This window comes from Rhipicephalus sanguineus, chromosome 4 (genome assembly GCF_013339695.2).
Source record: "Rhipicephalus sanguineus isolate Rsan-2018 chromosome 4, BIME_Rsan_1.4, whole genome shotgun sequence".
Classification (NCBI taxonomy): Eukaryota; Metazoa; Arthropoda; class Arachnida; order Ixodida; family Ixodidae; genus Rhipicephalus; species Rhipicephalus sanguineus.
Genome location: NC_051179.1, coordinates 197,052,234 through 197,065,266, shown reverse-complemented (window position 1 = coordinate 197,065,266; position 13,033 = coordinate 197,052,234). Strand labels below are relative to the sequence as shown.

The following is a 13,033-nucleotide window of genomic DNA, read 5'->3' as shown; positions in this document are numbered from 1 at the left end:
CGAGTAGCAGGTTAGAAAGTTGGGCAGGCTGGTCAAGTGCTGTCTCTATCTTTTGTTCCGTGTTTTTGCGCTACCCAGTCGAAGTAATGTTAGAAAAAAATTGATTCAGGCCAACCTCCGTGCTTTTCTGGTTCTCCGTGCTATTCCACGTTAGTTACTACAGCGTCAGCACTTTTGTGAAAACCAGCCATCGTTGTTTCATTGCGGTGTCTTGCCCCGAAGTTGTGGTGAATGTGTTGAACATGTTTACGACGCTCAAACGTAGAGTTACCCTGTGTCTTGTAAACCTACTCCTAGTTCTTTCTAGTGATATAGAACAAAACCCAGGTCCCTCTAACAATCACGTACTAGCAGAAGTTCTTGCCGCGGCACAAAGGATAGAATCAGGCCAAGACGAAATAAGCAATGATTTACGCACGCTCATGAACTGGCAGGCAACGGTCAACGTCGAGTTGAAACAGTTATCCTCCAGAATTCGCGCTGTTGAAGTCGAAGCAGTAGAAATGAAAAAAAAACAGATTCAGACAGCATGCGGTTCAACTGCAGGTCTTTCGGATGCTTTAAACGAACAAATTAGGCGAAGTGAACTGAGATGCGACGACACTAAAAATCGACTGAGACGATCGAACCTGATCTTTTTTGGTGTCCCGGATGACCAGCGTCACCAGAAGAGAAAAAAAAAAGCTATTGATCTGTGTTCCCAACAGCTCGGCATATCTCTACAACCAGCCGAAAGCGAACGTGCCACAGATTTGGTCATTATCGCGCTGGTAAAAAGCGGCCTATTATACTAAAATTTACGTCCTACAAAGACAAGCAGTATATTTTCGAACGGGGCAATATATTTAAAGGCACGCAGTTCTCTGTACGGGACGATTTTTCAGCACCAATACGGTTAGCCAGAAGAAAGCTCTTGGAATACGCCAAGTCCAAAAATGTACCCTACGAGCTTAACATTGAGAGACTGCGCATTGACAACGTTGTTTATTCTTACGATCCTACTTGTGACACAGTAAGAGAATCTTCTTGATAGCTAACAGCCAGATCAAGACCACGTGTTCCCAATAACCCCATTCAGTCAGGTAACGAAAGTGCCTCAGTCAGGTAACGGTATATTTTACGAACATACGCAGTCTTTTGCCAAAACGCACCCAGCTTTGTACGCAACTAGATGACAGTTCCTGCGACGTTCTTTTACTCGCAGAAACGTAGTCACATCCAGGTATCTGTGGTGACAACGTTCTGTCAGATTGCAGCCATTTTAATATATATAACAAAGACAGGACTGGTAAATGAGGGGGCGGAGTTTTCATTCCCGTTGGTAAGCATGGCAGTTCTTTCTTAGTTGACAATCATAGCCCACTGATGATTTTATAGGTTGCAATCACGTCGCTCTCATCCAACACTATTTTCGGCATCTGTTATCGCCCGCCCGATTCTCTCACAGAATTTACTCAAGAGCTACATGAGAATATAAGTGCTGATGAAAACAAATTTAAAATATCCACCTCATCTGGGGTGAATAGCATTAACTCCAATATTACAAAACTAACAGTAATCCCGTCCAGCGTAATTCTCGCTCACATTTTCCAGCACTCATTAACCGCAGGTAAAATTCCATACGATTGGAAAATTGGCAAATTGATTCAAGTTCACAAATTGGGAGATAAGAACAACGTATGTAACTATCGATCGATATCAATAACTAGCGTTCCCGGTAAATTACTGAAACATAATTGTCTCAAACGTAACCAGTCATTTGAACTCTAGTAATTTCCTTTCTGAAAACCAGCATGGGTTTAGGAAAGTGCGATCATGCGAAACGCAACTTTTAGAGTTTACTAATGGCCTATTCCAAAACGCTGACGATAATTTTCAGACCGACTGCATATTTATAGACTTTTCAAAAGCATTCGATCGTGTCGCACACTGTCGCCTCATAGAAAAGCTTTCATCACTTAACATATATTCCATAACTGTCTCCTGGCTCCGAAACTTCCTGTCAGTTCGTAAACAATGCACAGTCATCGATGGTACTTCATCTGCCATTACCGACGTGTCATCCGGTGTTCCACGGGGGAGCGTCCGTCTATTATTCCTCATATTCATTAACGACGTGCAATTTGAGATAACATCGAACATCACATTATGCGCCAACGACTATTTGCTGTATAGAAAAATTCATATACTTCACCAAGGTTGCTATTTGGGCCTGTTGGTTTGCCATTAGTGGGTATAACGTTGCGCATAAATGACACGGACACAATCGACGTTGAACACACAGGGCGCAAAAGTGTGCTTCACCGTCTCTTCTTGTGCCCGTGTCATTTATGAGCAACGTTATAACCACTAAAAATTAATACATTCAGTGACTGTAGTGCGCTTCCACATGACCTCGACCGTATAACGCATTGGTGTGATCAATGGCTTATGAGAATGAACACTAACAAATGCAAAACCATGACTTTTGGGCGGAGGGTATCGATTTCCATGTTTACATATTCCTTTAAATATGACGCTCTCTTAGCTACAACTTGCTACAAGTATCTTCGTATTTATTTCGCACCTAACCTATCGTGGTCCACGCACATATCGATAAAATATCTGCAAAAGCATCGCAAACATTAGGCTACCTAAAGCGCAATCTTCATAGCACACTGGGACTACTCGTAACCTCGCCTACCAATATTTCATACGCCCTCAGCTCGAATATGCATCAGCCATCTGGTCTCCCCACCTGGATTAACTCATCAAATCTTTTGAAGCTGTTCACAATCGCGCATCTCGCTTCATTGTGCATGACTACAATAGACTATCTAGTATAACAAAAATTAAACATTCACTTTCACTTCCACACCTTCAGATGCGTAGGGATATTTCTCTAATCTGCTTCCTACGCAAAACAATATACAGTAGCTGTCAAACCACGCTGCCTCTTTTAAAACCACATCTCTCTTCGAGCCGTCTCAAAAATAGTACGGGCATTGAACGTATGTCAGGCCAAACGCTAGCATATAACAACTTTGCCCTGCCTTATAGTATAAAAACATGTGGACTGGCTCCCTGACACCATTGTCAACATACGTGGGTCAATACCTTTTAGAAATGAACTAACTTTACAACTGTAATGCTATTAGTTTGCACTGTTTAATATTTTCTACATTTGCATTTTATTTTTGTATAAAATATATTTCTGGAATGTGTTTCTTTTTCGCATATATATCTTGTGATTGCCCTCACGTGTTTTGCGGTGCTTCTTTCCATGTCTTTCGATGTCTTTTTTTAATCCATTTTTGTATCGTAATATTGAATTTGCTATGTCTTGTACCATTTCCTAGTGCTTGTTTATTACTGTCAATCGCACAATGTTCCAGACGTTGGAACCCGTGAGGTTTTTGTATAAAAGAAATAAAATCTGTCAAAATAAACCTCTCTCTCACAATCCTAGAAAGAATCAGATTTATATTGTCACAGAGGGTCACCTTTGTTCACTCACGCACGAAACATGCCAAGTAGTGTTTCTTTCATGCTAATATGTTAACAATCAGGCTAGCGTGGCCAATAAGGAAGTGGCTACCAGGTTGTCGTCCGCTAACCCTCCTTCAGGGGGTTCTAGTGACATCCGCTTCGTGTTGTGACAGTCTATGGGCATTGCGAATACCAAGAGATGGCAAGTGCGGCCGAAAAAGGCAACAGCGTTGGGGGGAGCGAGGAAACTAAGAGACGTGGAGCCATCTGACACAATAGGCTCGCGCAGGAACACCTTGGTTGGAGATCATGGAGGGGCGTTCGTCCTGAAGTGGGCATCAGATAGGCTGATGGTGTCGATGGCGATGAAGAAGGTTGCACTCAACGGGCGGCACGAGGACCACGAGGGGAATTCACGAGCCCTCTTCTCGTGTAAGATCTCCTCACGCGCATGAGGCATCAACGATAAATAAATGTTTAATAAATAAATAATTAAATAATAAATAAATAAATAAATAAATAAATAAATAAATACATATTTTGACTTGGAAGAGGGAGGGTCGCTGTGTGTGATGGCTGCGCTCAAAACTGCGAAGCAAACGGTCGTGGCTATTTTACCAAAACTTTTTAAGCGATTTAAATTACAGAATTGGTTGCGGAAAAGCCAACTGTAACTAGGCATCATATTTTCGCACATCTCCACTTTTCTTTAGTTCTTACTATGAAAAATATCGCATCTACATCTATTTTATTTGTTTGCAAAAATATCCATAGCAAATACGTATGTATTTCGTCAACAATATAGGCAACACCCAGCTATATGAATAAAAGCCATCATTAGAGGGCATCGTGTCACTGAACTACAATTCAATACCGGTTTCCTGATTTACAGAATAAAATTTCTTTACCTTTAGCACTCGCAGAGCATATCGTGTTACAGAAAGAAAGGGACTTGAAAACATTTAAGTTCTTCAACTAAACACTTTATTTTGGAGTTTTGTCCTCGTATTTGTGGCACTTGGAACCATACAACTTGATAATATATACATCGGCATACGAGCACGTTCCTACTGACATAGAAAAGGAATGAAAAACTTTAAAACTTTCGGGCGACGCGATATAACACAAAGGTATTGGTAAGAACCTAATGCTCTGTAATGACAAGTATGTTTCACTTTAGAAGGCATGAGCGATAGTGCATTAGAGTCTCCGGCAGTATTCAGAAGCCTCATCAGTAGCCAAGAACGTGGCTTGTATCTTGAATATTATTTTATTCGATGTTTCTCTCAGTATCCTTCAATGAAACACGCTATACTCTATTTAAGAAGTTAATTTTAAGTGGCAGTGGAGATGTTGAAGAAAATAGCAGCTTAAAATAGCGCCTGTGGACAATCTGATCCTTAGGAAAATCTCCCATAGACGCAGTATTTTACCTTAAATCTCAGTAGGTCTTAGCAAAAAGCCAATGACAAGTACTATACGGACGCTTTTGCACGAGAAACATTTTTTTTTGGGGTGGCGTATCCAACAAAACATGGTTGACGACGCAGACTTAAAGACACGAGCTTCAATAAGACGAGAACATGAGCCGGCGGGCAACCCAACATATTCACACGACTAAAGAAAGAAGAAATAAGTCAGATTTCTTGAACATGCACACTATCTTCTAGGAACCTAAGGATGCAACATGCTTTACGTTACAAGGACAAATTTTACAACGGAATTTGGCATTCACATTGCGCATTGCTTCTGCTGTACACAAGGAAGTTAAATGCTCATGTCAGTGCCATGAGAACAACTCTTGGAAAGAAAACCGCGGCATCAGGAAATCATAGACGACAGTAAAGTTGGTGAAGGCGTGTACATATCGCAGTTCGGCACGTGTACCAGCGAATTTCTTTTTACAGTCACTCGAACAGCACAAAACCATAGCATCCACCAGGCAGCTCATCGTACACCGAGCGGAGTGGTCGTCGTTGTATCACAAAAGCGATGTCCGAGCTGGGTGTTCTCTTTCGCCGCACACCCTTGTGAACACGACCGATACGCACAAGCGCTCTCGCACTGACATTTCTACGTTTGGCCAAGTACAGTCCAGGACGGCACGCTAGACACACAGGAGACGTCGTTTGGCGGACAGTGGTCACGAGTCATTCATGGGCGAAGTTCCTTTGTTGCTCGACAGAGAAGGCGAGCTCACTACTCTCTTCGCATGCAGCCGTCAGCGTCACTGGAAAAGCGGCATTTGTAACGCAGCTGTGGCTAGGTACCAGCATTTATTTTCTTCCCCCGATTACCTGTATGAATCCTGAGTTGTGATCTTGAGCTCCGCGTGGAAGGCTAACCTTCGCCCACAGTTGTCAGCGCGCAAATTAGGTCTACGCGCAGGATCCTTAATTTGCGTACCATTTTCATGTAGCGCTGACATTGTGACACACAGCCGTAACCCCAGGGACAATTTAGAACAGTCGCTCAGCTGTCTATATGAGAAAAAACAGAATTTATAATTATTATATTCCGAATGCGGAGCTGGAGAAAACGAACAATTATCAATTTTGCTACCAAGGCACACCTTTGAGAACAAGTGGGAGCTTTCGTGGCCCACGTGCCTGAAAAGCAGCCGGGCATATTTCGATATGTGTCCTTCAAAGAGCATACGTGGCAGCGGATAGTTTGGGCCTCTGCATTGTCTGACACTGCGCGGTAATCTTGCAGGCGCAATTTATAGAGCCGCTTCGAAACGTAAATAATGCTGGGCCCTCAGTTGATGAAAGCTGGTACTCTTTAATCGTAGTCTGTGCCCCGAGCGCTTTGCTATCGACCATATTTGCCATAAACAACATGAATGCTTAATGACCTTGGAAAACTGTGATTGTTTGCCTCAGGTTGGGTACACCAAGTTGTAAGAATAACTGGACGTATTAGTCGGCTTCGATATGGCTACTGATTTCACGAGGACTATGACAACGTCCGCGAAATACAAGCAGCGCCGTAGCAGCTTATCGCTCTTGCCTGCGCTATTTTCCGTACACAGGGCTTTCCGGGAGGAAACCCCTCAGCTGTGCCTTCAACATGACGAACTTTCGATGGCACGAATAGGGGTACGTGCCAAAAGGACGAAAATATACGCCACGCTTGGTCAGTAGGCGTACGGTACCCAGCGCCCACAGCTCTCTGTGCCATTGGTCGCTGCTTATTCACGTTGAGGCGCGCTAGTAGAGCGTTCTCAAATATTCACGTTTAAAAAAAATCTACTTCAGGTTCACTCTTTTGCGGAGTCTTTTCGCCAAGGCGTCATTGCGATGATACCGCAGACTGTCGCAATATACTTGCTAGCGCACTCGCTCTAAATGGTCTCCTGCACATTGGCGCTCAAAGCGGCCACGTTTGGCAGACAATATGGCACGCCTCAGGAGAAGTCTTCGTCGTCGTCGGTGTCCTTGATAATACCGATGCGTTTGCCACAGTTTCTCACTTTGTAAATAACTTCCTCCTGCATGAGGTTGAAGCACATGGCTATCAGCGCCATGCCAACCAGGAGGTAGAGGGAGCATATGACCAGCTTCTCCTGAGAGCCGCTGTCGGAGACGACGGTGTCGCCGGGCACCAGGTCTCCGAAGCCGATGGTGCTGAGGGTGACGAAGCAGAAGTAGGAGCCGTCGAGGAACTCCCAGCCCTCCCAAAGCGAGAAGATGACGGCGCCTCCGGAGATGTAGCCAATCATGATGACGAAGCACAGAGTGATGGGCACCGACACTCGTGGCTTGCTGGCGCCGTCCTCGTAGACCTCGTCGTCACCCGTGGTCAGGTTCTCGATGCGCACCTGCGCAGAAGAGCACACTTCGTGAGCACATCTCGGACCATAAAAGAAAACGTCATTAGGCAAGAATAATCAATTATGATTTATTCAATATTAGTAACCTATTAATAATATTATATTAGTATTATATATATAGAGAGAGAGAAAGAGAGAGAGAGAGTAGAGAGAGTCTATATTAGTCGAGTAATCTTGTAGTAGACTAATAAGTCTACTACAAGATTACTCAACTATTTTTGGCAGTAATATTGCTGCTCTCGCCACCACCGGTACTTTATTAGAAGGTGTGTGTTTTTGTCTGTCTCCTCTGTCTCCCTCTTTGGTGTTTTTTAATACGGAGCTTCCTTTTTCCTTTCATTTCCAAAGCCCGCCCTTAGGCATAGAAATACGCGGTGTCAAAGATACAATACTAATTCGCTGCATGTATGAAGCCTAACATTGAGCGGTATAGAACGATCCGTGAATCCACCGAGCAATGTCGGTTGGTCGGCCAGGCCTGTGACCTATTCCACAGATGTGGCGAAGACGTCTTAAATGCCTAGCGTATATGAAACGTGCGGCACCTACAGGTGGCGCAACAGTCCACTGCACCAATGCGCGGCCGGCGCCAGGAGTGGCCACTTGCGGCCACTTCATCTTCGACTGGCGTGCCACGAACCATCGCCTCTCCGTCTGCTGCGCCCGCGTTGCATGCAAGTGCGTTGCGACAAATTTGATAAAACGCCTAGGCTTTCAGAAAGTAGGCAATGCAGAATTCTTTTATGACCTCAGAAGAATAGAAAGGACAAATTATACGGAATCATGTTTTCGGTGTGACAGAAAGCACGGACATGCGACGGAGTGTTTTGAAAGGGCAATTCGTGAGGCCGGCCAACGTAAACCTCGAAGCATAGGCCGTCACCATCGATGTTTGTATGCACTCTTTTAAAATGCGAATGCATTTCTTAGTCGGGCTATGTAAGGCATCCGGCGTTGTCCGCGCGCCGGCAGGTGTTATCTCTCCGCTCTCACTCCCTCTCCCATAGCAACAGCTGCGGGCGCGCGCTTATCCTCACCCCTAGCAACTGGAGCATGTGGTGCGAGAGAGTGTAGGAGAGCGTAGGTGCAGTGCTTCGCCGCTCCTTCTCTCGCCGTTCGCTCTCTCTCCTCCCTGCGCCCCACTCTCCCGTCCGCTCGCACCTCACTCTTGACCGTTCGCTGGCTGGGCGCCTCTCAAGAACAACCGGAAATGTGTGCTCGAGACGCCACTGTGAAACGCCAACGGCGACCACAAGGCTGAGATTATGGCCGTCAGGTACAATGACAACACAAACAGGTGCTGATGAATGTGTAAACAAATGGCTACGGTACAAATCCTCGTCTCGTCATATTTACGCCATTAAAATTACTACGCCGTGTACTCTCGGCGCAAGAAATGCATTCGCATTTCCTCACGATTCCCTTCGGGGAGGTGGGGGCATTTTTTTTATTGTACCTGCTTATTGTTGAGTAAACGATGACATTTCTGTATGGGCCTTGCGTTGGGAGCAAGCAAACCGTAAGATCGCCGAACTGCACGTGTGGCATTTAGTAATGCATGGCAGCTCTGCGAAGTTTTCGGTGCTGTAGTTCAGCTTCGCTCGTAGACATTGCTCGGGCTGCATGAGTCATTGAGTAACCTTGTCACGTGCTCGTTCTGCACGTGATATCTTGCACGTGATATCCGCGCCACGCCGCAATGGAACGGCGACGCACACGCACAGGGATATCAAGGACAACGGCAGTACAAGGGGAATAAATTTTAAAATTCTCGCCATCGGCGACGTATTTTGTCAGGCATGAGGGGCTTATTCCTAACTGTTCCTGCTTACGAACTGCGCCGCCAGACGAACTGCGGCATGGTGAAAAAAAACGGCAGCAGCGTACGAAGGAAAACTGCTGGATCTGTCGGTGGCTTTCCGCCAACGAAATGTACTGCAGACTTGGTTCCGTCAGCAGTGTAAAAATATCAATTCACTTGCGTGGAGCGAAAATTCACAGCGATCTAGCTACATGTACAGTCGAGCGCGATATGAAGGTTGTCGCGCGAGTGTCAACCGACGTAGCGTCCCAGGAGTCTGGCGGCTCGTTTTCTAACAGTGAAAATCAAGATTACACGTTCTTCTCGCCCTCGTTGGCTGTTCCATATTACAATAACTATCCCTATGACGAACTCTGCACCCTTTATCTCTGTTTTAGGCTTTCAATTTGTTTTGGTCATGTGTATTCTTCGGTGGCTCTTATCCCAGAGGACGATAACCAAATTTTTCGGAAAGCTGGTGCTTGGCATTGCTTCGTTTGAACGGCTTGCTGTGCTGAAGAAAATATATCGCGTTGTCGTAAAAAAAGAAATGAAAATGTACCAGACGGCCGTGATCGCAGATCAAGGAACAGCAAAAAGAGAGAGTGAAGCTTGCATCATACCTCCCTTGCCTCAAAAGAGGATTCTGGGCCGTGGCGCCGTTGTAGCTCTTGGTCGACGCTCGCGCGATAACCTTCAAATCGCTCTCGACTGTACTTCATAAACGTTTCCGCAGGATCACTTGCGTTACGCGGCGCACACTGATGCAGCGTTCCCGCGTGTTTCCAAGGCATGGTCACAGCGGAAAACTGAAAAACTCTGTTCCAGGAGCGTAGTTCTTATAGTTATTGGCACAGTTTACGACACAGCAATTTACACGCGACACTGCGAAGCACCGCTAACAACCTGACACGGCTGCGTCCATGGGTCGGCTGCTGCGCGGAGCACGCCAACAGCTTTCGTTCACTCCCGCACCGCGGCGCCACCATCTCAGTGCACGTTTCCTACAACAGCTCTGACACACTTGTTGGAGATGTTGTACGCTAGGCTAGTTTTCAAGAGACCGCTGCGTGCGCATGGATGGATGGATGGATGCTATGAGCGTCCCCTTTATAACGGGGCGGTGAGAAGTGTACTACCAGGCTCGACAAAAAAAAAAAATCTTTTTTTTTTCCTTTTTCTTTTCTTTTCCTAAATGTTGGACCAATGCCTCTACTTCAATTAAATCTACCTTACTACAGGAAAAAAATAAACGTAAATTCTAAGCCTAGTTCTCTGCCCTTTACGGCAGAATGTGCTTATTTTTTCCAATATTTACTTTTGTCCTTTCTCTGTAATTTTCTGCCACCAATGCTCTAACCTTCTCTTACTTATTTGAATCGCAGACCAAAAGCTCTAGCGCCCCCAGGGAGCAGTGGTGCATGTTAAAGGCCAACTCCGGCGATTTTTCGGGGTCCATGGATCTCAATAAAGTTCGCTGGGTCACGTTCCTTTTCACGTTCCCGTTATATATGCCAAATTACAAGCTGGAGACATACGCAAATTCATTGCAAACAAATTTTATTGATTGCCCCGACGCTCCCCACCTCGCTTCCCAAAATTATTGGCAACATTGGGTGCGTGACGTCATTTTTGTTAAGCGGAAGTGACGGAACCGAGGGGCCCCTAGAGCGTCTGCTATCCGCAAGGCAACAATCGCGAGTGTTTGGCGAGCGCTTCGTTGGCTGGGCGTGTGAATTTCAGTTCCTTGTGGTAATGCGTGCGATGGGTGGCAAGTGGTGTCGCGTTGTGGGCTGCACACGATTCCCCGTTGGCAGTCACGAAACACTCGCACCTAACGATTACCCTGCGTCTCTATATTAGTGTTTTAGCTAGGAATGCCGGTTTACCGCACGGAAAGTACGGTAATACCGTAACGGCTAAAGAATGCACATGCGTGAACACCACGGAAACACTTCCCGTAGCATATACAGGGTGCACCGTGACCGGGCCTATATCGGTATACGGTGAGCTACGCATCGTGCGAAACAACGTAACCTAATGGTGCGAAAGGTGGCTCATACTTGGCTTATATTACATTCCTTCGGCCGTACCAACGCGATGTTGAACGCCGCTATTGCCAAACTTATGCACTCTTCCTATAGCAATATTAAGAAGCTTTAGTTAGTCCGCGAACTTCTCAGCGATAGCATTTTACCCGATCACGGCCCCACAAACTTGAGCTCCCTGGACAGGTGGTGCCATCTGGCGGTGGAATGTGCAACCAGGCAAGCAAAGAGCTAAACAGGTGAGTTCCACTTCATCGAAGAGGAATGGCCATTACAGCTGGCCTCCAAATGCGTCGGAATCGCAGCTGTCATTTTCCGACAGCTCAGCTTGTGCACGTGACACGGTCAGTCACACACAAGATTTCCGACGGAGTCACCTTTCAAATGAGCGTCTGCTCTTGGCCGCTTTCGCAGCTTTCATACTACGCGCTGGCGGGACCGGCATGCCTTGCATGATTTCCGGTTTTGTAACCACTTATACGTCACACGAAGACAGTATGCTCGGTTGGGTTTCGGTTTCGGTGTTGCGATTTTTTGCTTATTTAAAATTATTCTCCAATTTGCCGAGTGTTTCTGCTATCGGACCCGTGACAGGAGCGTCTCAGGAATATAAAAGCACGATTACTTTGACATGGCCAAAAAATCGCCGGAGTTGGCCTTTAAAGCATTAAAGTGGAACCAATGGCACCCTCTATGGAGTGGAGGAAGAAACGAATGCTTTAGAAGGAAGCAGAAACGCCCGGTGAATAAAGAAATACCGAATAAAACAAGATACACGCGTATACGGACCACGTATACGGACCACGGAAGTATAGACCTTATTTTCGTAGGCGCCGCCATATTGCCTAGTGGGCCGCGCCGTCTCTGGTCTGGCAACCCACTGGTGCGAAGCTCCGCGTTTGTATGGAAGGTATACGTGCGGCTGCAGTTGCAGTCGGTTTTTTTTTTTTTTTCGTTCTGGCGCGCTGAATTTTGTATCAAGTGATGCAGTCTACGTAGGAAATGAATCTGTGAGACGTCCTGAGAAGGTCTGATCCGTTCAGGGTCAATGATGTTAATATACGATGGCGTAAACATGTCGCAAGCGGTCGATGTCGTATATTTTCGGCACTGTCGGAAAACCACGCAAATATTTCGTCTCGTTCTAGTAGGGCAAGCGAGTGCCGCCACTACTAGGAAATTCATCTTGACGGGAACTGATGCGCACAAAAGACAGGGACACAAGAAGGAACATACATGGACAGACGCATCAGTTCCCATCAAGATGAATCACCAACAAGCCCAAGTCGAAACCCTCCTGGGGATACAATGCATTTTTTTGGACTGTAATCATTTATTCTGTTTTTTTTCATTCACGGTGTCTTTATGCTGTCTCACCGACAACCGCTCGTACATGCGATCGTGCGTGAGCACGCAGTCTCGATTTTGTGGCGCGTACGGCATTTGTTTGTTGCTCGCACACAGTTGCCGATCATGTTTCTCAACTTTTAAGTGACCGCTTATTACTCGCTCGTTTATTTCCCACCGGTGTGGACGAAGTTAGAACTGTTTACATGGATATGCTGGTACATAAAAACGATGCTGATGCTGACATGCCAGCGCGCTTCTTTTACAGCGAAAGCTCTTACGAGATCACAACAAGGGCCGTTTTTGGCGCCGTAGTTGTCCACCGCCACCGCCGCCGCCCGTAACCACTATCACGTGAAATTAAAAAAAACTAAATGAGAAGAAAAATGAGAAGAAATGAGAAGAGGTTCGAACCTGGGCAATCTGCGTGGGAGCCCAGTGTACAATCTACCTGAGGGCCATGCCGGTGCTTGAAATTGCTTTGCAAAAATACCCTATACAGGCTTCATATTGGCAAGGAACCACATTAAGATA

General features: G+C 45.9%; 1 protein-coding gene across 3 annotated transcripts in view; it reads right to left on the bottom strand.

Moving 5' to 3' along the window:
• Positions 1–13,033, bottom strand: part of LOC119391015 (potassium channel subfamily K member 17) — a 522,775-nt gene that overhangs the window by 226,611 nt on the left and 283,131 nt on the right. Inside the window, exon 3 of one of the 3 annotated variants that reach the window (XR_007415924.1) lies at positions 5,814–7,291. Coding sequence is in view for 1 of the 3 variants with exons in the window: in XM_037658723.2 (XP_037514651.1) it covers positions 6,878–7,291 (414 nt within the window). In the remaining 2 variants the exon portion in view is untranslated. Of the gene's footprint in view, positions 1–4,435; positions 7,292–13,033 lie in introns of those variants that run through there. The other 2 variants (XR_007415926.1, XM_037658723.2) reach the window with 2 other exon arrangements.